Source organism: Oryctolagus cuniculus, chromosome 13 (genome assembly GCF_964237555.1).
Source record: "Oryctolagus cuniculus chromosome 13, mOryCun1.1, whole genome shotgun sequence".
NCBI classification, from domain to species: Eukaryota; Metazoa; Chordata; class Mammalia; order Lagomorpha; family Leporidae; genus Oryctolagus; species Oryctolagus cuniculus.
Genome location: NC_091444.1, coordinates 96,198,602 through 96,225,157, shown reverse-complemented (window position 1 = coordinate 96,225,157; position 26,556 = coordinate 96,198,602). Strand labels below are relative to the sequence as shown.

Genomic DNA, 26,556 nt, shown 5'->3' with positions numbered 1-26,556 from the left:
TAAGTGACTTAAAGGCTGTGAGGAACACTGTCCATAATGGATTATTAGCCATGGGAACAGAAAAGGAAATAAATGTCTTGCTCCACAGCCTAAAGCCAGGAAGGTAGATCTCTCCGTAGCTCTCAAGAACCTCTCCCACCTTCTCAATGAATAGTTCACATGCAAGATATGTTTCCCTTTCTTTTCTCCTCCCCCTGAGAAACAATTATTGAGTGCCTACCACGTACTGAGGGTAGTTCTACAGTATCTATGATAAGAAACAATCAGGGGCTGGTACGGTGGTGCAGTAGGCTCAGCCAATGCTTGCAATGTCCATATCCCATATAGGAGTGCTGGTTTGAAACCTGGTCGCTCTGCTTCTAATCCAGATCCTTGCTAATGCACCTGGGAAAGCAGTGGAAGATGGTCCAAGTTCTGGGGCCCCTATGTGAGAAACTAGGATGGAGTTCCTGGCTACTGGCTTCAACCTGGCCCAGCCCTGCATGTTGTGGCCACTGGGGAGGGAACTAGCTGATAAAAGAACTCTCTCTCTCTCTTTCCCCCCTGTCATTCTACCTTTTATATAAATAGATATTTTTCTTTTTTGAAAAGAAAAAATCACAGTACCCCAGCCATGGTGTCTGTCTGGGTCCCAAGGTCCCAAGGGACATCCTTTGCACTCCCAATCTGTTTGATTCCTTTCAAATAACTCAGTCTTACAATTCACTATCATGTCTTTTATTTCCTTGATGATATTAGGCTTTATATCCTAGAATTTGTGATTAAACATAATGGCATTATCTTATCCACCAGTGTCTGTTATCTGGGCTCTTGTTTCCTTGATATTCAGTCATGTTGGCTTTTCACCTCTGAGATCTGACCATTCCTACTGGATTCTGGGTTCTGTTGATGAAAACATACAGGAGGAATACTTGGAGTCTGCAATGATGTTATTTTCCTTCAGAGATTATTTATTTATTTATTATACTATTTCAGGCCCTTAATTCCTATAAGAATCAGCTTATTCCTAGTTCACCCTGGGATTTAAGCCTGGGAATTTCAACTGAGGATACTATGCTCAGCAGCCCGTACACCTGGTATCTGTTCCCATATATCCATCCATCTGAAAAACAAAACAAAACAAAACACCCTCCTCTGTCTCTCAGCCTTGGCTCACTTACTGGAATTGGGCAATGTTTCTTGGGGAAAAAGCATGCCAGGTTTTCTTCTCTTGGATTCTGACCCCATACCTATTTTCAGAGCTGCTCTCTCTCTCTGCGACATATCTCTCTCCAGGATTTACAGTTCTTGGCAGGTGAGTTTTATCACTCCTGGCCTGTCATTACTTGAGGTGAAGCATGAAAAATACCCTTTGACATGAGAGCTGTGATTGCTTATAGGACACCATGTGCATTCAAAAGAGATGAGGGCTCGAGACCTTAAGTATAAGCTTAAATTCTCATTCACTCATTCATTCATACATTTACTCAAACAATAGTCACTGAGATCTCAATTTATGCTACAATTTGGATTTGTGAGTCATGGAAGGAAGGACTGAGATGCAAATTAAGAGAATACACATTCCAGGTAGAAGAACAAGATTTAATACTTCAAGGTCAAGAAATGAGTTCTCACAGCCAGTGCTGCACTTGTTACCTTGTGTGGAAGTCTACTCAATGTGTATGCCTTTGTTCTACACAAGTAGAACACAGAAGGGGCCCTGTGTTTTGAGTATGCATGTCATATGGCAACAGGCTCAGCCCACTGCTGTCACCTGTGGGAAGGGGCACAGTTCTTTTACTGCAGCACAAGCCACTGCTCTGTGTCAGCTGCTGGGAGGTACCCGCTGGCTGTGAGGGGCTGACACCCACTATTGAAACTGACCTTGCTGTCCTTCCTCTATGGGAGTGTTGTTCCACCCAGTGCTTGTCTTCATTGTTTTTCTTGGCTAATCTCATACAAAGATGCAGTGGGCAGAAGCATCCAGACCTCTATGCCTGGCGAGAAGCAAGCAGTGCCACCTGCTGGACATCAACTTCATATTTCACTACTATTGAACCATCGCCTATAGTGAAACGCACAAAGCTTAACTTTAATCAATTCTATTGTATATTTATTCTCTTGTGTAATAACACCCAATCAAGGCTGCATATTGCTGAAATCTAGAAAAGGTCCCTGTGCTTCCTTTCAGTCACTACAAGTAGCCTCTGTCCTGGCCTGTAACACCTTCAACTGGCCGTGCCTGTTCTGGAAATCTACTTAATTGGAATCCGACAGCAGACATTCTTTATTTGTATCTGGCTTCTTTCACTCACTGGGGCTGTGAGATTTCACCCATATTGTTGTGTGTGGAAAGCCGGTTCTTTTCATTGGTTGATAGCATTCTATTGCATAATATCAAAATTGATTTCTTCATTCTGGTTTTTCTGCAGGGGCTTCCCTGGGCTTGCAATAAAGAAAGAACTCCAGGAGAGAGAATAAGCTGATCTGAGACTGCATCATGTATTCATAGGTTAGTGTGAGACTCTAGGAAACATCTAGCTTTCTCAAGGTAAGGAATATATTAATGATTTCCTTTCTCAAGAACTATACCAGGGGTGGGAGTGGTGGTGGCAGTGCTGTGGCATAGTAGGTTGAGCCTCTCCATGAGGTGCCTGCATCCCATATGGGCGATGGTTGGAGTCCCACCTGCTCCACTTCCGATCCAGCTCTCTGCTGATGTGCCTGGGAAAGCAGTGGAAGATGGCCCAAATGCTTGGGCCCCTGCATCCACGTGGGAGACCTGGAGGAAGCTCCTGGCTCCTGGCTTCGGCCTGGCAGAGCCCCGGTCATTGCAGCCATTTGGGGGGTGAACCAGTGGATGGAAGACCTCTCTCTCTGCCTCGCCCTCTTTCTGTCTGTAACTCTACCTCTCAAATAAATAAATCTAAAAAAAAAGCTAGTAAGTCCTGCAAACTGAGGACCAAGATCTAAATGCTAAGTCAGCAAAACGGAAATCAACCAAGGCAGAAGAATCATACAGACTTGCCTCCCTCTCTCTCTTTTTTTTTTTTTTGACAGGCAGAGTGGACAGTGAGAGAGAGAGAGGCAGAGAGAGAAAGGTCTTCCTTTGCCGTTGGTTCACCCTCCAATGGCCGGCACGCTGCGGCCCGTGCACCGTGCTGATCCGAAGCCAGGAGCCAGGTACTTATCCTGGTCTCCCATGGGGTGCAGGGCCCAAGCACTTGGGCCATCCTCCACTGCACTCCCTGGCCACAGCAGAGAGCTGGCCTGGAAGGGGGCAACCGGGACAGAATCCAGCGCCCCAACCGGGACTAGAACCCGGTGTGCCGGCGCTGCAAGGCGGAGGATTAGCCTAGTGAGCCGCGGCGCCAGCCCAGACTTGTCTCTTGTTAGGTACAATTCATCTGATTTTAGTAGCTAGTACCCAGCAGTATTTGATGGTGGCACCTATGCCTCTCAGCAGTTTGTCTGAAAGCAGCAGTTAGCTTACATCCTGTCAATACTTGGCAATGTCAGTCCTTTAAATTCTGGTTTAAATTTGCATTTACCTAATGATTAATGAGGTTAAGTGCCTTTGTATGTATTTAATACCCAATTGAATATTTTTTTAAAAATTTTATTCTTCAGACCAGTTTGTATTTACAGCAAAAATGAGCTGAAGACAGTCCCCTTATACAACCTACCATTCTAACCCTATATCAGCATCGCCCATTGTAACATTTGTTATAACTAATGAACCCCATATTTATAGATGAGTATCACCCAGAATCTATCTATAGCTTACATTGGAGCTCATTCTGGATGTACACATTTTGTGGGTCTGAACAACTGTAAAATGACACAACTCCATTATAGCATCAGACAGAATAGCTTCATTGCCCTAAAATTCCTGTGCTGGCGCTGTGGCGTAGTGGGTTAAAGCCACCACCTGCAGTGCCGGCATCCCATATGGGCGCCGGTTCAAAACCTGGCTGCTCTACTTCTGATCCAGCTCTCTGCTATGGCCTGGGAAAGCAGTAGAAGATGGTCCAAATCCTTGGGCCCCTGCACCCGTGCGGGAGACCCCGAAGAGGCTCCTGGCTTCGGACTGGTGCAGCTCCGGCCATTGTGGGCAACTGGGGAGTGAACAAACAGATGGAAGACTCTCTCTCTTGGCCTCTCCTCCTCTCTCACTGTAACTCTTGACTTTCAAATAAATAAATGAATAAATTATCTTTTTTTTTTTTTTTAATCTAGCCCCCCTGGATAACCCCATGAGGTAAAAAGTCACTAAGATAACCTTCCCCTGATCTCACCTCATGCCTCAAATGTCTCTTTACTAATATTTTCTGAAAAAGTCCAGGTGCATTCAAGAGCCACAGGTCCTTGTTCTATAAATCCTTTTCTCCTGCCCCTGGCTATGAGGATCCATTGTCTTGCAGCTGCCCCACTGAATCACAGGTTGTGTACTCTGCATTTGCCTTTTGTTGGTCTCTGCACCTTCCACCTTCAGCAGATAGTTCTCCTACACTGGGTTGTTCTGAACCACAGCCTATTTATCCCTCCTTGCCCCTAACCCCTGACATCCACTTATCTTGTCACTTTATTTTCCCTTTGGTAGAATGTCAAGAGTTGGACTCACACAGACATAGCTTTTTCACTGGCTTTTTTTTTTTTTTAAGGTCTATTTATTTATTTATTTGAAAGGCAGAATTAGAGAGGCAGAGAGTCTTCCATCTTGTGGTTCACTCCCCAAATGGCCGCAACAGCGGAGCTGGGTGGATCCAAAGCCAGGGCCTCCCAAATGGGTATCTTCCACTGCTTTCCCAGGCATGTAGGCAGGGAGCTGGATCGAAAGTGGAGTAGCTGGAACTTGAACGGGCACTTAACATGAGCTGCTGGCACCCCAAGCAGTGATTTAATTCACCGTGTCACAATGCTGACTCCAATATGTGAAACTTGTAAAGCAGAAAGTACTTTGCAGGATATTTAAATAACCACAAATATACCATAAATGCTCAGTGCGTCTATGTTTGGAGCTCAAGAAAGTACTGAGTTGAGGGGTATGGAAGAGATGAATCTGAAATATGAAAGCCCAAAACACACAACCCACCTGGCAAGAGACTTAGAGTACTTCATCCCACAAGGGACCCTCCATCATGTAAAGGTCCAATAGATGGAACTGACCCAACTGAGAGAATGAAACTTTTTTTAAAAGAAATTTCTTTTGAAATTGAGTTAGAGAATCTTCTATCTGCTGGTTCACTCCCAGATGAAGTGTCAGTACCAGGGCCAGCGCTGGATCAGACACAGGCTAGGAGCCAGCAGCTTCATCCAAGTCTCCCACATGGTTGGCAGGGCCCCAAATACTTAGGCCATCCTCCCCTGCTTTTCCCAGGCCCTTAATAGGGAGCTGGGTGGGAAGTAGAGCAGCTGGGACATGAAACAGTGTCCATAAGGGATGCCAGCATCGCAGGCAGCTTTACCTGGTACACCACAATGTCTACCCCAAGAATGAAACTTTTCAAAGGATCCCCAAGAGGAAAGATGGACAACTTTCACCTGAGAACTACCTAAGGCATGCCCCAGCAATCTGCTGATGTGCCTCTGAGCTTCACAGAACCACACAGACTTGTCCTATTATCTCTATCATCTGTGCCCGTTCCCCAGTGCCAGGCCAGGTAAGAGTATCATTTCCTATCCTCCCTCCTACATCTTCCTTTTTGCTCTTGTTCTCTGTATACTACAGATTTCTCTGTATCTGCAGAGATATCTGCAGATATGGACATCTGAGTGTATACCCTAGTTTCTATCATTGTAAATTCATTTTGTAATTTAATTATTTTGGAAGTATTTTGATAATGCCAAAAATTTTAGAGAGGACTATCTGCTTTGTCCTTAATGGAGTGGTCTATAGTTTGTCTGGATTCAAGCTGCTGTATATTTCGGGGACTAACAATTTTAAACAGTTTAAGGAAGAAAATAATTAAAGGTGAAAATTTGTGGGGCTGGCGCCATGGTGCAGGTTAATCCTCTGCCTACAGCGCCGGCATCCCATATGGGTGCTGGCCGGTTCTAGTCCTGGCTGCTCCACTTCCAATCCAGCTCTCTGCTGTGGCCTGGGAAGGCAGTGGAAGATGACTCAAGTCCTTGGGCTCCTGCATCTGCATGGAAGACTGGGAAGAAGCTCCTGGTTCCTGGCTTCGGATTGGTGCAGCTCCAGCCGTTGTGGCCATTTGGGGAGTGAACCAATGGAAGGAAGACCTTTCTCTCTGTCTCTGCCTTTCACCATCTGTAACTCTACCTCTCAAATAAACAAAGAAGAAAAAAGAAAATTTGCATCTCTAAGCTGCTTTTAGGGCTGGGATTAGGAGAGGGATATTAATCATTTATTTATTATTTATTTATAAGATTTATTTAATTTGAAAGAGTTACACAATGAGAGGAGAGGTAGAGAGAGAGGTCTTCCATCTGCTAGTTCACTCCCCAACCAGCTGCAACGGCCAGAGCTGTGCCGATCCGAAGCCAGGAGCCAGGAGCTTCTTCAGGGTCTCCCACACAGGTGCAGGGGTCCAAGGATTTGGACCATCTTCTACTGCTTTCCCAGGCCACGTAAGAGAGCTGGATTGGAAATACAGCAGCTGGGACTCGAACCAGCACCCATATGGGATGCCCAGCACTGCAGGCAGTGGCTTTACCTGCTGGGCCACAACGCCGGCCCTGATACTAATCTTATAAAAGATAAAGGAGTTCTATGGAATTTACCAGGTCAATGAACATTCATACTTAACATGATCTAGAATGGCATTCTAGTAACGTAACAGTATATTTAATACTTGTTAAGTACTCAAAAAGTGCCAGGTAATAGTTTCCATTGTCCAATTCAGGAGTCACTAAGCATAGAACAACTATTGTGTAACCAATCATGTGGGGTGTTCAGCCTAAAACTTCCTAGAAAAAAACTAAAGGATCCAAAATAATCCTATAAATGCATTTATATGACATGTATCATGTTTAAACTACTGCAGTCAGACTAACCTATTATTGTATTAAAATCCTAACAAATTAGACAACAGTATTAAAATGTGGTCATTTTTATTTTTAATTTTTGATAAAATAAATACTTGCCATATAGTCTTGCCTGAAATTAACTGTTTAGGGCTACCAAGAAATGAATTAGTCTGTTGAATTTATACAACTTCTAGCTTTGTTAAGAAATAAGGTTTTATTTTTTCTTCATTATTCACTACCTATAGCATTTAAGAATAAAACTGTCTTAGGATTACAAGTTTGAGGAATCTATTGCAAGTTTTGAAAAGTGCATTGTTTAAGCTACAATTTTATGTTTTTTCATCTTTTTTACCTTTTATTTAGTAAATATAAATTTCCAAAGTACAGTTTATGGATTACAATAGCTCCCCCCCATAACTTCCCTCCCACTCACACACCTCCCATCTCCCACTCCCTCTCCCATTTCATTCACACCAAGTTTCATTTTCAAGTATCTTTATATACAGAAGATCGATTTAGTATATATTAAGTAAAGACTTCAACAGTTTGCACCCACACAGAAACTCAAAGTGTAAAATACTGTTTCAGTACTAGTTATAGCATTACTTCACATTGGACAACACATTAAGGACAGATCCCACATGAGGAGTAAGTACACAGTGACTCCTGTTGTTGACTTAACAATTCGACACTCCTGTTTATGGCGTCAGTAATCTCCCTAGGCTCTAGTCATGAGTTGCCAAGGCTATGGAAGCCTTTTGAGTTCGCCGACTTCGATCTTATTCAGACAGGGTCATAGTCAAAGAGGAAGTTCTCTCCTCCCTTCAGAGAAAGGTACCTCCTTCTTTGATGGCCCCGTTCTTTCCACTGGGATCTCACTTGCAGATCTTTCATTTAGTTTGGTTGTGTTTTTTTTGGTTTTTTTTTTTTTTTTTTTTTTTTTTTTGCCAGAGTGTCTTGGCTTTCCATGCCTAAAATACTCTCATGGGCTCTTCAGCCAGATCCAAATGCCTTAAGGACTGATTCTGAGGCCAGAGTGCTGTTTAGGACATCTGCCATTCTATGAGTCTGCTGTGTATCCTGCTTCCCATGTTGGATCGTTCTCTCCCTTTTTTATTCTATCAGCTAGTATTAGCAGACACTAGTCTTGTTTGTGTGATCCCTTTGACTCTTAGACCTATCAGTGTGATCCATTGTGAACTGAAATTGATCACTTGGACTAGTGAGATGGCACTGGTACATGCCACCTTGATGGGATTGTATTGGAATCCCCTGGCACGTTTCTAACTCCACCATTTGGGGCAAGTCCAATTGAGCATGTCCCAAATTGTACATCTCCTCCCTTATTCCCACTCATATTTAACAGGGATCACTTTCCAGTTAAAATTAAATACCTAAGAATAACTGTGTGTTAATTAGAGTTCAACCAATAGTACTAGAACAACAACAAAAAAATACTAAAAGGGATAAAGTATTACTTTGTACATCAACAGTCAGGACAAGGGCTGATCAAGTCAGTTTCTCATAGAGTCCATTTCACTTCAGCAGGTTTCCCCTTTGGTGCTTAGTTGTCACAGATCAGGGAGAACATAAGATATTTGTCCCTTTGGGACTGGCTTAGTTCACTCAGCATAATGTTTTCCAGATTCCTCCATTTTGTTGCAAATGACCGGATTTCATTGTTTTTGACTGCTGTATAGTATTCTATAGAGTACATGTCCCATAATTTCTTTATCCAGTCTACTGTTGATGGGCATTTGGGTTGGTTCCAGGTCTTAGCTATTGTGAATTGAGCTGCAATAAACATTAAGGTGCAGACAGCTTTTTTGTTTGCCAATTTCCTTTGGGTAAATTCCAAGGAGTGGGATGGCTGGGTTGTTATGTATTCAGGTTTCTGAGGAATCTCCAGACTGACTTCCAAAGTGGCTTAACCAGTTTGCATTCCTACCAAGAGTGGGTTAGTGTCCCTTTTCCCCCACATCCTCTCCAGCATCTATTGTTGGTAGATTTCTGTATGTGAGCCATTCTAACCGGGGTGAGGTGAAACCTCACTGTGGTTTTGATTTGCATTTCCCTGATTGCTAGTGATCTTGAACATCTTTTAATGTGTCTGTTGGCCATTTGGATTTCCTCTTTTGAAAAATGTCTATTGAGGGCCGGCGCCGCGGCTCACTAGGCTAATCCTCCGCCTAGCGGTGCCGGCACACCGGGTTCTAGTCCCGGTGGGGGCGCCGGATTCTGTCCCGGTTGCCCCTCTTCCAGGCCAGCTCTCTGGTGTGGCCAGGGAGTGCAGTGGAGGATGGCCCAGGTGCTTGGGCCCTGCACCCCATGGGAGACCAGGAAAAGCACCTGGCTCCTGGCTCCTGCCATCGGATCAGTGCGGTGCGCCGGCCGCAGCGCGCCAGCCATTGGAGGGTGAACCAACGGCAAAGGAAGACCTTTCTCTCTGTCTCTCTCTCTCACTGTCCACTCTGCCTGTCAAAAAAAAAAAAAAAAAAAAAAAAAGTCTATTGAGGTCCTCGGCCCATCTCTTAAGTGGGTTGTTTTGATGTTGTGCCGTGTCTTAATTTCTTTGTTGATTCTGGTTATCAACCCTTTATCTGTTTAAGCTACAATTTTAAATATATACTAATTCCATAACCCAAATCTAATGAACATAAACACTAGCTAGGCTTTCTGTTATTCCCTACCCCCTAAAATATGGCCTGACAACTTTGGCTGTCATGAGAGGGGACACTAATGGCATTTAGTGTGTAGAGCCCAGAGATGCTGCCTAACATCCTGCAATGAACTGAATAGACTGTCACAGCAAATCATCCAACCCACCCATCGACAGTGTCAAGGTTAAGAAACTGCTGTGGATAGAGTGGGACTCAGTCCCCATTTTATGAGTAGCTTTTCTGTCCATTATTATTCTGAAAACTCAGACTTCACTAATTGGCAAATACTATTTAAAAGATGTCACTCTAACCATTGCTATTACCAAAAACAATATTTGGTATTATCAAAATACTTGCAGAGTGATTGAACTACAAAATCAACTTAGAATGATAGAAATTAGGGTACACACTCAGACCTGCTTATCTGCAGGTCCTGCATCTGGATTTAATTAACTGCATCAAAATGTTCAGAAACAACTTCATCTGTACTGATCCATGTACATTTTTTGCTTGTTAAACAATAACAACTGTTTGCATAGCATTTACATTTTAGGCTTAAATAATCTGGAGATGAGTTAAAGAAATATGGGCCAGCGCCGCGGCTCACTAGGCTAATCCTCCGCCTAGTGGCGTCGGCACACCGGGTTCTAGTCCCGGTTGCCCCTCTTCCAGGCCAGCTCTCTGCTGTGGCCCGGGAGTGCAGTGGAGGATGACCCAAGTGCTTGGGCCCTGCACCCCATGGGAGACCAGGAGAAGCACCTGGCTCCTGCCATCGGATCAGCGCGGTGTGCCTGCCACAGCGGCCACTGGAGGGTGAACCAATGGCAAAGGAGGACCTTTCTCTCTGTCTCTGTCCACTCTGCTTGTCAAAAAAAAAAAAAAAAAAAAAAGAAAGAAAGAAATATGGGAGGATGTGCATAATATATACAAACAACAGGGAAATGCATTTATTTATTTTTTAAAAATTTATTTATTTGAAAGACCGAATAACAGAAACAGAGATCGTCCATCCACTGGTTCACTCCCCAAATGCCTGCAATAGCTTGGGCTGGGCCAAGCTGAAGCTGGGATCTAGGAACTCCCCCTGCATCTTCTGCATGGGTGGCAGGAACCCAAGTACTTCAGCCACCATCTGTTGCCTCTATGGTACATAGAGGTTCTATCAGAAGCATGGAGTAGCTGGGACTTGAACCAGGCAACCTGATATGGGATGTGGGCATCCCAAGTGGTAGCTTAACCTGCTGCAACACAGTGCTTGCCCCTGGAATTTTTTTATGCAGGCATGATTATACACTATTTTAATTTCCCTGTAACCTGCTTTGCCAGTTTAATCTGTTAATATGGAAAGTTAATTGGGTATTTTCCTGGACTATCATAAAAACAATAATACATAAAGCATCTGACAAATAGCGAAGTATTCTGAAAATGTGAATTACAACAGGTCAAAAACCAGCTTCATTTACTTGTTCCAATTTCTCATGGCCACATGTGAACAGATTAGGTCTCATCTGCTCTCTCATTTTACACTAATCTCATAAATGTCTTTTATAAGTGAGTATGCAGTATGTAATGCAAAATTATAAGTCAGCTGTTTTTCTCACAGAAATTCTGGTTGCCAAAAACAGCAATGTATCTTATGAGATCTAGTGGGGAACCCCAAATTTAAAACAAACAGAAACATTCTAAGTTTACTACATAGAGAAAATATTCAATAGTCATTCATCTGTACATTCACATTCTATGTATTTTCTCATGGTCAACAAACTGATTCAAATTACTTAAGTTATCCCACCATTTAAAGAGAAAAGTCTCTGCAATAATTTGAAACCATGGAGTTATCTTAATTTCACCACTGGCTGCTTTTTTCAGAAGTTCTTCCAGTTCTTCTTTTGTCACATAACAATAGCTTTTAATCTCATTGGGATCTGGGTTCAAAGTTACATTCTTCCTCACAAATAAAATGTAATCAATCTCATGTTCACCCCAAATACCATCAGATTGAGCTTTGTAGTGAATTCGTGTTAGATAATTTATTTCTTCTGGAGGAACCTAGGACATTAAAAAAAAAAAAACTATTAAAAAAAAACCATAAAAAGTAACCTAAAATTAACTCACATTTCAACAATGTCTTTAGCAATGGCAGCATAGTTTTAGAATTAGAATGTTTAAAGTATTATTCTCCTATTAGTGATATATGGAAAATGTACTATATTATTAATTTCAAGTATTTAAATTTTGTTCCATGGAACAAAACATGTTATTTTTCAAAATATTAAAAAAAAAGTTAGTCACTCAAGTTAGAAATGTAACATTCTCCTTACTCATAATTTGATTACTTTTTGTAGGAGAAAAATTAACAGTTAACTAGATATTTTAGGTGTCATTTAAAGGGTCTAATCTCAGGAAAAAAAAAAAAGATTGTTCCAATTCACTCAAATTTGCTGGTAATGATCTCCACAAGAAAATACCCATCTTTAATCAACTATAAAGACAGTTAACCTTACATATTGGTAAAAAGATCAACCCACTGCAATATTGAGCTAAATTCTGACAACTGATTTTAAGAAATCAACATTCAAATAACCTGAGTAGGCGTTTGGCTTAGTGGTTAAGATGCCTGCATTCCATACTGGAATGCCTGGGTTCAATGTCTGTAACCTGTTTCTGCTAATGAAGACTGGGAAGCAGTGGTGATAGCTCAAGTAATCGGGCTCATGCCACCCTTAAATGGGAGACATGGGTTGAGTTCCTGACTCCTGGCTTTAACCTGGCTCAACCCTGGTTGTTGTAGGCATTTGGGAAGTGACATAGCAGATGTCTATGTCTCTGTCTATGTCTCTCCAATAAAAATTAAAACAAAACTTCTTTATGTAGTTGCCTTCTGGGGCTAACTAGTAACAAGAAGTTGAAAGCAGAAGACCTACACTTGAATTCAAAAATTTTATTGAAAAATAGTTTAATGTATGTTTAGATTTCAGCTTGTTCAAAGTGCGATAAAACTGTTACCTCTTCCATAGGAATTCCTAGTTCAGCTTTTAAACGCCTCTGTGCCGCCCTTCTTACTCCAATGGCATCATTTTCTTCAAGTTCATGTGGGTTACTTAACGGATGACTACAACAAGTATTGGTAAAACAACCTGGAAAATGACAGCAGAGATTAACTTTTCTTCAAAGTAGGTCTTAAAGATCAAGAAAAAACTGTGTAAGTAGCAGAAAAATAAAATATTTTAGGATTTTTACGTCAATAATTACTAAATAGATAATTGAAAATAAGTTCTTTATTAATGTCTCCTTAACCAAAAAGATCAAAATGTGTAGAGATCCTGATAAAAAAAATGTATAACACATACATACACACATACATACATACACACATCTATTCCTTAAGAGTTCTTATTCTTTATTGTTGCTTTATCTGGTTGCACTCACTGTAAAGGCTTATTTTTGGTAGACTATCAAATTGCATCACTTAAAGGATTTCCCTTTTTGATCTTTGTTCCAGAAAATTCAGAGTAATAACAACTCAAATTCAATATAGTCTCCACAAAATCTACATTGCACATTAAGGATACTAACCTGGAAAGGTAATTTTAGCATCTGATCTCTGCTGTAGCAGGAGCTTATTTTCAGTATTGAATAAGAAGACACTAAAAGCTCGGTGCAACAACCCTGAAAGCATGATAAATACGATTAAGTTAGTCACAAAATGCCAGGTATTTGCCCAATTCTCTGGTGGTTCAAAGTAACACTAGTAACTGTTAGTTTTGCTTTTTTCCTAGTCTTCTATCTGGATAGTCTTTGCATGACTATGGTGGAGAAGAGCTCTGGTATAGCAGAGGAAGGTTGCCAGGTGTTGGAAATGGTCATCTTGCTAGCCACTTTGCTACAGGCCAAATCCCCTTCCAAGAATATCCAGCCCCAGACGAAGTCAGTCCTCTGCTCCTTGGGAGAGTTGCAAAGCCACATTTCCTTGTGCTACCTGCTCTTTCCCCACTCATGAGGAAAAAAAAAATAGGCTTGACAACCGCTGTTATGTTAGGATTAATCTGTTCTCCTTTCACAAAACCAAAATAATTCTGAAGAAGTAGAAAGAAACAGATATTACACAGGTAGCGAGTTAGATTTTACTACTCTATTTACCTAACTATACCCAGAGATTAAAATACAACGTTTAGAAATTACATCTCTTTTACCAATTATCTCAGCTAATCTCAAGTGCCTAGGCAAATCACTTTATAAAAAAAGAGTCCTTTAAGACAATACCTTTCTCAATGTTTTCATTCAGGTGACAGTTCTTCTTGGTATCAGCCCCAATTTTATTGTCATTTTCATCAATAAGAATACACATCTCTGCCAGAAGTTGAACCTGTTGCTCATCGAGATGGTCAGTACGTATTTCCGGCATCGTTACAAAATGTCTGCTCTGGCCAAGAGTACTAACACTAAAAGGAAAGAGGAGAGGTATTGTATTTTTCTGAACAGTGGAAAAGTGATTCTACAGCCGCGTCCAGTGAACGCTTCAGCTATTTCAAAGGCTATGAATTACACCCGCTGCTCCTATCTGCAGTCTCACCACTCCTCATTCCCACGGAGTTCCTCCAGGAATGCTGCTGACCCAACACGCAGTCCCACTCGTGGCCATTTCTCCTTTGGGCAGTCAGTCACAGCTGGTCTTTTACCACGGTCACTCTCAACGACCAAATTCAAGGTTCTAAATTCTTGGCCTCTGAAACTTGGCCTTTCTCCTTTGTGTACTTTTCTTGCTTAGAAGTCTGTCCACCTGTGATCTGGCCCTTGCTTAATTCTTCACCCTGTTTTTCCACAACAGCTTCTGTATTCTTTACTATGTGGTTCCACAGCCATCCCAAATAGTCCGTCATTCTCTGCTTCTTCATAGTTGCTCAAGAATGCCACAGGCCAGCCTTTACGGAAATCCATTTTTCAAAGTCCAAATCACATGCCAACCATTGAAAAAACCCTTTAACCAATGTCCTAGTAAGATTTAATCCAGTCTTTCTCAACCTGGATGTTTAATGAGAAAAATGATTTAAGTAACTGCTTTGTCAACTGTCTCAAATACCATACACAGTTCATAAGAGAAAGCTTAATTCATTATATTTAATGATACCTTAGAACAGTGCTCTGCAACTTTTTTCCTTTAAAGGGCCAGAGAGTAACAATTTTGCTCTTGTAGCAATGAAGTAACCATAGGCAATGGGTAAACTAACCATGGTTGTGTTCTAATAAATGTTTATTTATGGGCACAGAAATGTGAATTGCACTTAATTTTCATTTGTCACAGCATATTTCCCTTTCATCTCCCCCACCCCCAACCATTTAAAAATGCAAACATCTGGGGTGGGCCTTTGGCACAGTGATGAAGTCACCACTTTGGACTTACACATTCCATACTGAGTGCCTGGCTTGGGTCTTGTGTCCCTGCTTGTGCATCCTGGGAAGCAGTGGATGATGGCTCCCTGCCACCCACAGAGGAGACCCAAACATAGTTCTGGGCTCCTGGGTTTGGCCTGGCCCAACCCCAGTGTGTTGGGCATTTAGAGAGTAAACCATGGATGAAAGCTATCTCTTCAAATTAAAAAAGAAGAAATGAAGATGGAACACAAAAGAAATTTTAAAATCTTATTTGCTCATTGGGGGCCGGCACTGTGGTTCAGCAGGTTAATGCCCTGGTCTGAAGCGCCGGCATCCCACATGGGTGCCGGTTCTCGTCCCGGCTGCTCCTCTTCTGATCCAGCTCTCTGCTATGGGCTGGGAAACCAGTGGAAGATGGCCCAAGTCCTTGGGCCCCTGCACCCGCGTGGGTGACCCGGTAGAGGCTCCTGGCTTCGGCTCGGCATAGCTCCAGCTGTTGCAGCCAACTGGGGAGTGAACCAGCGGATGGAACACCTCTCTCTCTCTCTGCCTCTCCTCTCTCTGTGTAACTCTATCTTTCAAATAAATAAATAAATCTTTTAAAAAAATTATTCGCTCACAACACACCACAAAAACAGTAGGCCAGCTCTGGCCCATTCGGCCATAGTCCACCTTCCCTGGGTGTAGGCACTGGGGCTTAATTTTCTGAACCCTAATAACCGTCTCTCCTGCGATCCAAACTCTTCTCACTTACCCTCTCTGAGCATCTCTAGTGAGCAACTGCTAAGCTCTTTAACCTTTACATTCTTCAGAGCACCTTCCACACAACGGGTATTTCTTAAACCCATTTTTCCAAATGATATTTAGAAGATTCTGTGTTCTACTTTGTGATTTTCGTTGACATATGCAATTACTGAAACACTTCCAATAAGGTTCAAATACACTACAGGATATGTACAAAGTGTTTAAGCACAAAAGTAAAGAAATGGCTCCTTAAAACAAAGTTTAGGCTGGCGCCGTGGCTCACTAGGCTAATGCTCTGCCTTGCGACGCTGGCACACCAGGTTCTAGTCCCGGTCAGGGCGCCGGTTCTGTCCTGGTTGCCCCTCTTCCAAGCCAGCTCTCTGCTGTGGCCCGGGAGTACAGTGGAGGATGGCCCAGGTCCACATGGGAGACCAGGAGAAGCACCTGGCTCCTGGCTTCGGATCAGCGGGCAGGCCGCAGTGGCCATTTTGGGGGTGAACCAACAGAAAAAGGAAGACCTTTCTCTCTCTCTCTAACTCTGCCTGTCAAAAACAACAACAACAACAAAAAACAAAGTTCTAAACCTAAATAGGATCTTGAGTGGCCTGTGCCTTTGTGCAGACTGCGAGAACGAAAATATTTTCAAACCAAAAACAAGCTTAATGAATAAAAAGAGATAAAGAGGAAAAAAATCGCGGAAAGGAAAAGACTTCAAAGTGAGCCTCATTTTACAAAAGGTGTACTTAAAACTTTCGTCCTAACAGAATCAACAGGCGTGGGGAAGTAACAATATTCTAAGTTGCACTGCTCTTTTAGGATTTATACCTTAAGTCTGAAATTCCTAATTACAAGACAAAATGATTACTTTTACTTATTCATCTAAAGATAACAATGATGGAGAAGATGCAGGAACACATCACCCCCCTCCCCCCCCAGAAAAAGACTGTTCCATCTCTGTGACGCTCCCCACTTAGGAGTAGTCTTTAGAATTTTGCAACCAATCCCATGCATGTAGCTAAGCGTGTGTGTGCATCTACATTACATATTACCTGTACACTCCAGGCAGATTCGATCACACAGGCTTGCCTATAGTGTCTATGCTTGTTTCTAGGCTTCTATAAAAATTGTCTTCTGAGACTTACTTGATTTCAGATTCAACATTTTACTAAAGGCCAGCTATTTTTATGTACAGATGATGGTCTTTCCTTTTCACTGCTTAATACGACTGAAAAAGAATTTCAAAGTCTAAAATGGCTAAAAAGTTACAAAGGACTGGTTTCCAAGTTCTCGCACACCAACCTTTTGAAGCGGCACGTGAATTTTTATCAATCACAGAACCTACCAAGTCTTCTCAACGAAGCTGGGAGCTGACCTACATGCATCCTCGGCGAGAAACAAGGGACCCACTCCCACGCTGCAGTGAAAACCAGACTTTCTCATCAGTTCCCTTCCTAAAGGCTCAACTTCCCTACAACTACCAATCCTCGTCCTTAGCCGGCAAATCCTCCGGCTCCTCGACAGCAGGTCCTCGCGGCGCCCACTAGGGGGTCCGACACCGCCCACCGCTCCCCAGGTCTTAGCGCCCACCCCTCAGAGCTGGTCGGTGGGCTGCACCTGCCGCCCGCGTCAGACGCCAAGGGCAGAGGCGAGGGTGCTGGCCCCAGTGGGCTCCGTGCGCCTGCCCCACCATCTCTCTCAGCCCCGAGCTCCCTCGCCCAGCAGTCTCACCTGGCGCTCAGCCCCCTCGCGCCACCTTGTAGCTCCCGCGCCGCCCCGAGGGGTGCGTTCTCCAACCTCAAACTCGGGACCCGGGAGGTCTTGGGCGCGCGCCCCATTTGAGCGCCGTGCGCGGCGCGCACCGCCCCCAAGTCCCGCCCCCTGGTAGCGTGCCCAATGGCCCACGCCAGCGCCTGTCCACGCCACATACTGCTAACCAATCGCCGCCTGCGCTCGGCTGACGTCACGGTCGCGCCAGACAGTGGCACCACCTGCGAGGACCCGGGCTTCTGCAGGTGCACCAGGGCCCTTTACGGGCGACGGGGCCTTTGGGCCGCCAGCCTGGGTCCTCGCCACGCCCAGTCCGAGGCTAAAGGAGACCAGCTTGCCTCCCTGTCCCGCAGAATTGAAGCCCCGCGACTGACGAGCCGCCGGAGGGCGGGAGCGGCCGGGACTCGCCCACTGACCGCTGGCCAATCGCGCTCTCGTTTCTGCTCCTGGCGCACCAATCGGTTCCCAGTGGCGGCCGGGGCGTGCCCACGGCGCTGCCGAGGCTACGTGCTGACGTCACACGTCCCGAAGTCCGGAGTGGCATCTTCGCGCTAACTCTGCGGCGCGCTCTGCGGAAGCGACGCTGAGCGTCAGGGTTGGTGCGTCTGCTTGGAGGCGTTAGGTCGTGAAGTCTGCACGGGCAGTTTACACAGGGCGTAGCGGTTCTTCTGCCTGGGTGGATTTACTGCAGATTAAGGAAAAGCGGCCCTGGGAGACTTAACCCCACTCCCCCTCCGTAGAGGTTACCTAGTGTGGAGTCTTTTCATAATTCCTCTCCCGTTTCCGAGGTGTTTGCAGCTACAGAGCAACCTGCAAAGCCGGCTGGGGAAGCGGCAGGTCTCGGAACCTTTCTACACTCAGGATGGGTTTTGCACGCTCAAAGCCATCAGTGGCTTTTTAATAGTCTATTCAAATAAGTTGAATAAAGCAAAGTTGTACGTTGGGAGTATTGTGCTTAGGAGTATACGGCATGATTTATAGATTTTAAATGGTAAGATGTACCTGCAAGTTGAATGAAAATTTACTTCATCGTGCTTGGGAAATTTAGAATAGTGACTGTGTCAGCTAAGCATGGTGTGGTGCACCAGTTCTCCAGTTTTATTTATTTATTTATTTTTTGCTTTTACGTTCTTAAAATTTATTGAATACCCTAAAAGGCTTTTGCCTACTCTTATTTCTGTCTATTCCAATTTCCATCATTAGAAGTTGAAGCATATTAGAATACTAGTTCATCTAAAGTGATGATGAACATTGACAATTAAATCACGTTTTAAAAAATAACATTTTTATGAAAAACTTTTTTAAAGTTCATTTTACATGCAGTGCAATTAAGGAGGTGGGGAGAGATCGAGATCTCCATCCCCTGGGTTCTCTCCGTAAATGGCCACATCAGCCAGGGGTGGGCCAGGAAGAAGCCTGGAGGTATCAGGGTTTCCCATGTGGTTGGCAGGTGCTCAGGTACTTGGGCCATCTTCTGCTGCTTTCTCAGATGCATTAGCTGGGAGGTGGAGCAGCTGGAACTCGAATCGGTGCCATATGGGGTGTGTTCATCACAGGCTGTGGCTTAACCTGTTGTGCCACGTGCTAGCCCTGAAAAACATTTTTCTGAAACAAAAATTGGAAGAATTTCTTGTCTCACATTTTTGCAAATGTAATGTCTCGCTTACTAGCAGACAGCTACTAGGTGTTGTATTGGCTGAAGGAAGAAGGAACTATGGTCTCAGATTTGTAGATACAAAGTTAAGGCTTTTAATAGCTTTTTCTGATGATCATGCTTGTAAGTTTGAAAGGCAGAGTGACAGAGGGAGAAGCACCCAACACGCACCCACATAGAAAGGGAGAGACAGAGGTTCCATCTCCTGGTTCTCTCCCCAAATGGCTGCAGTAGCCAAGGTTGGGCCATGCTGAAGCCAGGAGCCAGGAACTCCATCCAGATCTTCAACAGAAGTCGACTGGAACATTCACCCCGCCGTAGCTGTGGTCACAGAGGCTTTGATATGTGTGATATAAGAACTTCAAGATTAATTTGTAGATCCTTTTCCGGTTATACAGGATTGCAGGTAACCCTTGGTGTTAATTGGCAGATTCCTTCAGCAATTTTCAATGACTGCATTATCAGTAATTTAGCAAGCAGCTTTACTTTGTGTGATGGCATGATGAATGGGATATTGTTTTGTTTTAAAGATTTATTTGAAAAGCGGAGTGACAGAGAGGCAGTGGCAGAGAGAGAGTGAGAGTGAGAGAGAGAGAGAGAGAGAAAGTCTTCCATCTGCTGGTTCACTCCCCAAAGGGCTGTTTACTCCCCCAAATGGCTGCAATGGCCGAAGCTGGGCTGATCTGAAGCAAGGCACCAGGAGCTTCTTCTGGGTCTCTCAGATGGGTGCAAGGGCCCGAGGACTTTGGCCGTCTTGTATTGCTTTCCCAAGCCATAGCAGAGAGCTGGAACAGAAGTGGAGCAGCCATAACTTGAACATATGGGATGCCGGCACTCAGGCGTCGGCTTTACCTGCTACACCACAGTACCAGCCCCTGGATATTGTTTCTCAGTGTTGTTGCTGCTTTTAATAATCTGAAAGTGTAATCCTCTTGATTTCTTCTGTTCTCATTTCAGCCTTCTTTTATTAGTTTATTCATTCAACTAAAAGGTTCTTTTCTTCCTTTATGTCCGGTTATCAGGGATACAAAAATAATAGAAATAACAGCTGCTGTCAAAGAGCCCCATCGAGACAGATTCAAAAATAGAATGTTAAGATAAATTCAAAAACAAAGTTAAGACAAATCCCTGATTTAGAGATGTGAACAAAAATGTATCTTAGATTGGTAAAATACTTGGATTGAGAGGATAAGGGTTAGTCAGTCTCAGGTTACTCCTGGGTTCCTGGTGAGAGAAAGTGAGTGCAGCATTCAGATAAGTTACCCACAGAGGACCAACAGAACTGGGACAGCGAAGGGCTATAACAGTTCTTATTATGCTGCACTTGTAGTGCCTGGGACAAAGTTACACTTGGCACCGCTTCTATAACGTGTATTGCCCCATTCCCTTTCCCCAGTACAGTCTTTCCTCCCTATGCTCCAAGAATATGAAAAGAATAAAAAAGGATTTATTTATTTACTTGAAAGAGTTACAGAGGGGGGAGAAAGAACTTCCCTCCATTGGTCCACTCCCTAAATAGCCACAATGGCCAGGGTTGGGCCAGGTCGAAGCCAGGGGCTTCATCTGGGTCTCCCACATGGGTGACAGGGGCCCACACAGTTGGGGCATCTTCTGCTGCTTTCCAAGGCCATTAGAAGGGAGCTGGATTGGAAGTGGAGCAGCTGGGATTCTGGTGCCCATGTGAGATGCTGGCTTTGCAGATAGAAGCTTAACCTGCTATGCCAAAAGTCCAGCCTCAAGAATATGATTTTTAAGGAGACTGCAGTTATCCCACTGAACAAAGCGTGGGCAGGTAGGCACAGGCTGCAACTTAAAACACCTAGGATTTTTCTCCGAAGTTTTTGAGTTGTAGTGATGAGAAAAGGATCAGTGCTTCTTGGACACCTAAGCTGAAGATACCCTGGCCGCTGATGGCAGATAGGTAATCTACCTAGTGAAAGGAGCTGGTCTACGTAGGAGAGATTGAAGACAGCCGAAAGAGGTAAAGCACAGAGTTGGAGAGAAAGCCCTTCGTTTTGTTTGTCTTCCTGGTCACTTGCATTCTTGCCCTTCTCATACTTTAAGAATTAATGGGGGCTGGCACTGTGGTGTAGTGGGCTAAGCCTCTGCCTGTAGTGCCGGCATCCTTTATGGGCGCCAGTTTGAGTCCTGGCTGCTGCTCTTCTGATCCAGTTTCCTGCTAAGAGCTTGGGAAAGCAGCAGAGGATGGTCCAAGTACTTGGGCCTTGCACCCATGTGGGAGATGCAGAAGAAGCTCCTGGCTCCTGGCTTCAGATCGGCTCAGCTCTGGCTGTTGCAGCCTTTTGGGGAGTAAACCAGTGGATGGAAGACCTTTCCCTCTGTCTGTCTGTAACTCAAATAAATAAATCTTAAAAACAAACAAACAAACAAACAAAAAACAAAAAAAGAATAACTCCTTTTTTTGCTCAATCAAGTTTAAGTTAGGTTTCTGTAACAAGAATTCACCAAAGCCTTGAGATATCCACAATGATGATTATAGTATCATTTGACTATCTCATGTGTGCCAGGTAAAGTTATAAACACTTTGCATATATAAATTTATTTAATACAGTGGCAAAAGATGGAAAACATGCTTATCCTAATTTGATCAGAGAGAAGTTAAGACCTTGCCCAATGTCACACAGCTAGTAAGTGGCAAAAATCAGGGGTTTGAACCTGGGTGATCTGGCTCAAGTCTAGAGGGAGGGCTCCAACTTTGACTACCTCTCCAGGCAGAAATATGCAGATTAAACAAGTTAAGGGTTTGTGAGAGAGTTCTAGGTCAAACACAGAGATCTGAATCTATAAGCAGATAAGCTGTAGGTGAAGCTGCAAGAGTGGGTACAAGAGGGTGTGAATTGAGACTAGAAAGTGGCAGGACATGGATTACTGAGAACTGCAGGCTAACATGCAGACAGAAGAGGAGCCCACAAGAAGTCTGAGAGTGAACGCTGGGAGGGAACCCTTCTGCCTACTTCTGCATGCTTCCATCCTCAGGAATGTACAACAAATCCTTGTTTGTTTGTTTGTTTGTTTGTTTTAAAGACTGAGAGGTTTGATTTTACAGGCCTCCCAGAGTCTTCTAGAGTCATTTTACATCATTTGCTGGAGCAAAACCTCTGGTTACAGCAGTTGGGCCAGTTGCTTTGCTGTCACTTTTTTATAGACATCTTTTTTCTGCCTTTATTTTTTTTTATGTCTGTCTGAAATGTGCCTCCCTCTTCTCTATCCATCAGTCAGTGTATCTTATACAGCCTTCAAAGTTCAGTTTACATTTCATTTCCTTGGTGCATTTCCCAACTATTCCTAGCAAAAGCGCTCTAGTTTTTTTTTTTTTTTTTTTTTTTTTTTTTTTTTTTTTTTTTTTTTTTACAGGCAGAGTGGACAGTGAGAGAGAGAGAGACAGAGAGAAAGGTCTTCCTTTTGCTGTTGGTTCACCCTCCAATGGCTGCCGCGGCCGGCGCACCACGCTGATCCGAAGGCAGGAGCCAGGTGCTTCTCCTGGTCTCCCATGCGGGTGCAGGGCCCAAGCACTTGGGCCATCCTCCACTGCACTCCTGGGCCACAGAAGAGAGCTGGCCTGGAAGAGGGGCAACCGGGGCAGAATCTGGTGCCCCGACCGGGACTAGAACCCGGTGTGCCGGCGCCGCAGGCAGAGGATTAGCCTAGTGAGCCGTGACATCGGCTTCTAGTTTTCTTAAACTAGGAATATACTTAATATCATGCTTCATGAACCTTATTTTGTTTCATGTCATTATTTTAAAAATTTTCATCTATTTATTTGAAAGGAAGAGAGAAAGAAGGAATGGGGGGGGGAGATAGAGTGAGAGAGAGAGAGAGAACTTCCATCCACTGGTTCACTTTCTAAATGCCTGCTCAGTTGGGGCCAGGCCAAAGCCAAGAGCTGGACACTCCATCCAGGTTTCCCACTTGGGTGGCAGAGTTCCAAGGACTTGGGCCATCACCTGCTGCCTCTCGAGGTGTGCATTATCAGGAAGCTGATATGGAGAGTGCAGCCAGGATTTAATTGAACCCAGGCACTCTGATATGGGATATACCTGTCCCAAGCAGCAGCTTAAGTACTAGACCTGCTCCATGTTACTGGTTTTAAGTAACTTAGAATTTGAGGTTTTGAACCATATCTTAATGTTGTTAGCATTTTAACACAAGTGTAAACATAGTTATGGGAAAATAAATAAGTAGGTATGGTAGGTGTTGTTACTGGTTCCAGAACCATCTCAATATGTGTGGCCCCTTTAAGATACCAGAAGTAATAATAGCAAGAAAGCTCAATAGGCTAATCCTCCGCCGGCACCCCGGGTTCTAGTCCCAGTGGGGGCGCTGGATTCTATCCCGGTTGCTCCTCTTCCAGGCCAGCTCTCTGCTGTGGCCCGGGAGTGCAGTGGAGGATGGCCCAAGTGCTTGGGCCCTGCACCCGCATGGGAGACCAGGAGAAGCACCTGGCTCCTGGCTTTGGATCAGCGTGGAGCCCCAGCTGCAGCAGCCATTGAGGGGTGAACCAAAGGTAAAGGAAGACCTTTCTCTCTGTCTCTCTCTCTGTCCACTCTGCCTGTCAAAAAAAAAATATTAATAATAGCAAGAAGGCAGAAACTTTCCTGGCTATCACAACTTTGAGAATATTGTTTCTGACTTACAATACCAGTGAGGTACCACATGAGTTGGCACTTTTATGCATAAAGAAATGTATACATAAGCTGTTGCAAATAAAATGGTATCTATTCCAGTTTATTTCACTCTTTATCCTTATGAAACAAGATTTGTGAAAGACCGTTGTTTTGGACTGAACTCTTGTGCTAGATCCTAAGAGACCAAACTAAAATGGAGTTATTCGTGCTGTATTTGAATTTTAGGTGGTGTTTGTTATTTTTTGTGATTTATAACATAATGGGTAAATATTATAGACTTATTACATACTATAGTGTTTGCATTCTAACACTCCAGTTTGAAGATTCTGTCATGTCAGACTTTGCCATCTGATTGGCAATGATAGCTTCACCATGATGCCTTGGTATTTAATGTTGATGGGGAAGCGGGATCAGAATACACAACAGAGGAATTCTCTGTGTACGCATAGGGCCACTTACCCAATTCAGACTCATGTAACTGTGGCTGATACTAACAAAAAGACATCCGCTGGGGGCGTTTCAGCTCAGCCTCCTCCGTGACACTGTGCTAGTCACTGTTTGGTGGAGCTCTTCTGCCCTGAAATAGGCACAACAGTACTGGGCAGTATCACTTTCGATAATGCAAATGCTTGTTGGGTCAGGAGTTGTGTGGTGTTAACAAAGAAATGAAAGTATCAACTGTGTGGCCAGTGTAAAGTTATTCATATGTACTTATTTTCAACAGAGGTAATAGTTTTCTGACATTATCTGTAACAGATTTATGATATATATTTGGCAGTTCATTAAGCAGAGTTTCCAACCATTTTCCCCAGTATAACCCCATTGTGTAAGAATCCAGATGACACAAATGAGACCAATGCCTATTTGTTTTACTCAAAATCATGAAAACTCCTTTTCTAGATCTGACTCAAACATATTTATTTTTTTTAAGATTTATTTATTTATTTGAAAGAGTTACACTGAGAGAGGAGAGGCAGAGAGAGAGAGGTCTTCCATGTGCAGCTCCACGGTTGGAGCTGCACTGATTCGAAGCCAGGAGCCAGGAGCTTCCTCCAGGTCTCCCATGTGGGTGCAGGGGCCCAAGGACTTGGGCCATCTTCTACTGCTTTTCCAGGCCATAGCAGAGAGCTGGATTGGAAGAGGAGCAGCTGGGTCTTGAACCGGCGCCCATATGGGATGCCGGTGCTTCAGGCCAGGGTGTTAACCCGCTGCACCACAGCACCAGCCCCAATCCAACAAACATATTTCTAAAAACAGTTTGAAGACTGAGATTAGACTACTTGTCCCTTTTTTAAAAATCTTTTTTTTTTTTAAGATTTATTTATTTACTTGAGAGGCAGTTAGAGAGAGGGAGAGACAGAGAGAAGGGTCTTCCATCCACTGGTTCACTCCCCAAATGGCCACAGCAGCCAGAGAGGGGCCAACCTGAAGTTGGCCTGGAGCTTCTTCCAGGTCTCCCACATGGATGCAGGTGCCCAAGCACTTGGGCTATCTTCTATTACTTTCCCAGACCATCAGCTGGGAGCTGGATCAGAAGTGGAGCATCTGGAACTCGATCCGGTGCCAATATGGGATGCACAAAAATTAGATACAGAAAACATGGTATGTACTAAGAGAATGCAATGTTTTCCCAGGTGAGACTTTGGGAGTATTTATTCATCAGTATCTGTTCCAACCTCATGGACGATGGACAAGTGAATTAAGTCATCAAATCAGTGCTGGTGAATCTTTACCAGATGGACCGGTCTCTTTAGTCCTTAAGACTTTTAATGAACTCTTCTTGGGTGAAGTGACAGTAGTTGTAAGTAGGAGAAAAGGCTGAGCAGTTCTTCAGGTGATTATATTCACATTCTAGCTGACTGTTTTCCTTAGTGCTCTTCTTGAATTTCAGTAGATAAAAGAAATGAGAAAACTTGACCTCTGCCATTAGGGAGTTTACATACTTATTAAAAGTACAAACATTAATTGCTCTTTGGCAAACATTCATTGGGTGCACAGTATGAGGCCATCACTTTCCTAGGTCAGGGAAATGTATCAGTGAACAAAACAGAAAAAGTTTTGCGTACTTGAAAGAAATGCTAAATATGAAGTACCTGCCAAGAAGAAAAAATATGACAGGTAAATACATATACCAAATGATTACAAAGCAAGCCTTTATAATTATTATTTATTTATTTATTTGAGAGGTAGAGTTATAGATAGTGAGAGGAAGAGACATCTGCTGGTTCATTCCCCAAATGGCCACAACAGCTGGTATTGAGGTGATCTGAAGCCAGGAGCCAGGAGCTTCTTCCGGGTCTCCCACATGGGTGCAGGGTTCCAAGGACTTGAGCCATCTTCTACTGCTTTCCCAGGCCATAGCAAAGAGCTGGATTGGAAGTGGAGCAGCCGGGACTAGAACCAGCGCTCATATGGGATGCCGGCACTGCAGGCGTCGGCTTTACCTGCTACACCACAGTGCTGGGCCCTGAATGAAGTTTTTAATACTATGGTACACTGCCCCACCCCATTATCCATGAGGGACTGGCTCCAGGACACCTTGGAGATGCCAAAAATTCTTGTCTTTTATATAACATGGGGTAATATTTGCCTATAACCTATGCACAACTTCCTGCATATTTTACATAATCTGTAGATTAATAGCTAATATGAGGAATCTTCCAACAGTTCATGAAAAATGCCTAATATGAAAAAGCTGCATGGATTTCAAATGTTTTTGCACCAAAATACACTTACTATT

At 43.7% G+C, this 26,556-nt stretch overlaps 1 protein-coding gene and 1 long non-coding RNA gene across 18 annotated transcripts in view; one reads left to right on the top strand and one right to left on the bottom strand.

The window, feature by feature from the left end:
- The window catches only part of LOC103352172 (uncharacterized), a 33,278-nt gene extending 18,376 nt beyond the window's left edge, over positions 1-14,902 (top strand). For 14 of the 17 annotated variants that reach the window (XR_011381685.1, XR_011381675.1, XR_011381680.1 and 11 more), the window contains 3 exons: positions 2,412-2,530; positions 12,650-12,834; positions 13,918-14,902. This is a non-coding gene — a long non-coding RNA (uncharacterized lncRNA). Of the gene's footprint in view, positions 1-2,411; positions 2,531-5,474; positions 5,643-12,649; positions 12,835-13,917 lie in introns of all 17 variants that reach the window. The other 3 variants (XR_011381676.1, XR_011381688.1, XR_011381677.1) reach the window with 2 other exon arrangements.
- On the bottom strand, positions 10,579-22,477 carry IDI1 (isopentenyl-diphosphate delta isomerase 1). The gene is made up of 5 exons (XM_002720815.5): positions 17,478-22,477; positions 13,896-14,074; positions 13,209-13,301; positions 12,639-12,769; positions 10,579-11,681 (listed from the first exon to the last, which is right to left on the bottom strand). Exons 1-5 carry the CDS (start codon positions 17,672-17,674, stop codon positions 11,364-11,366), a joined length of 918 nt encoding a protein of 305 aa, XP_002720861.1. The 5' UTR covers positions 17,675-22,477; the 3' UTR covers positions 10,579-11,363.
- Positions 22,478-26,556: the final 4,079 nt, after the last annotated feature.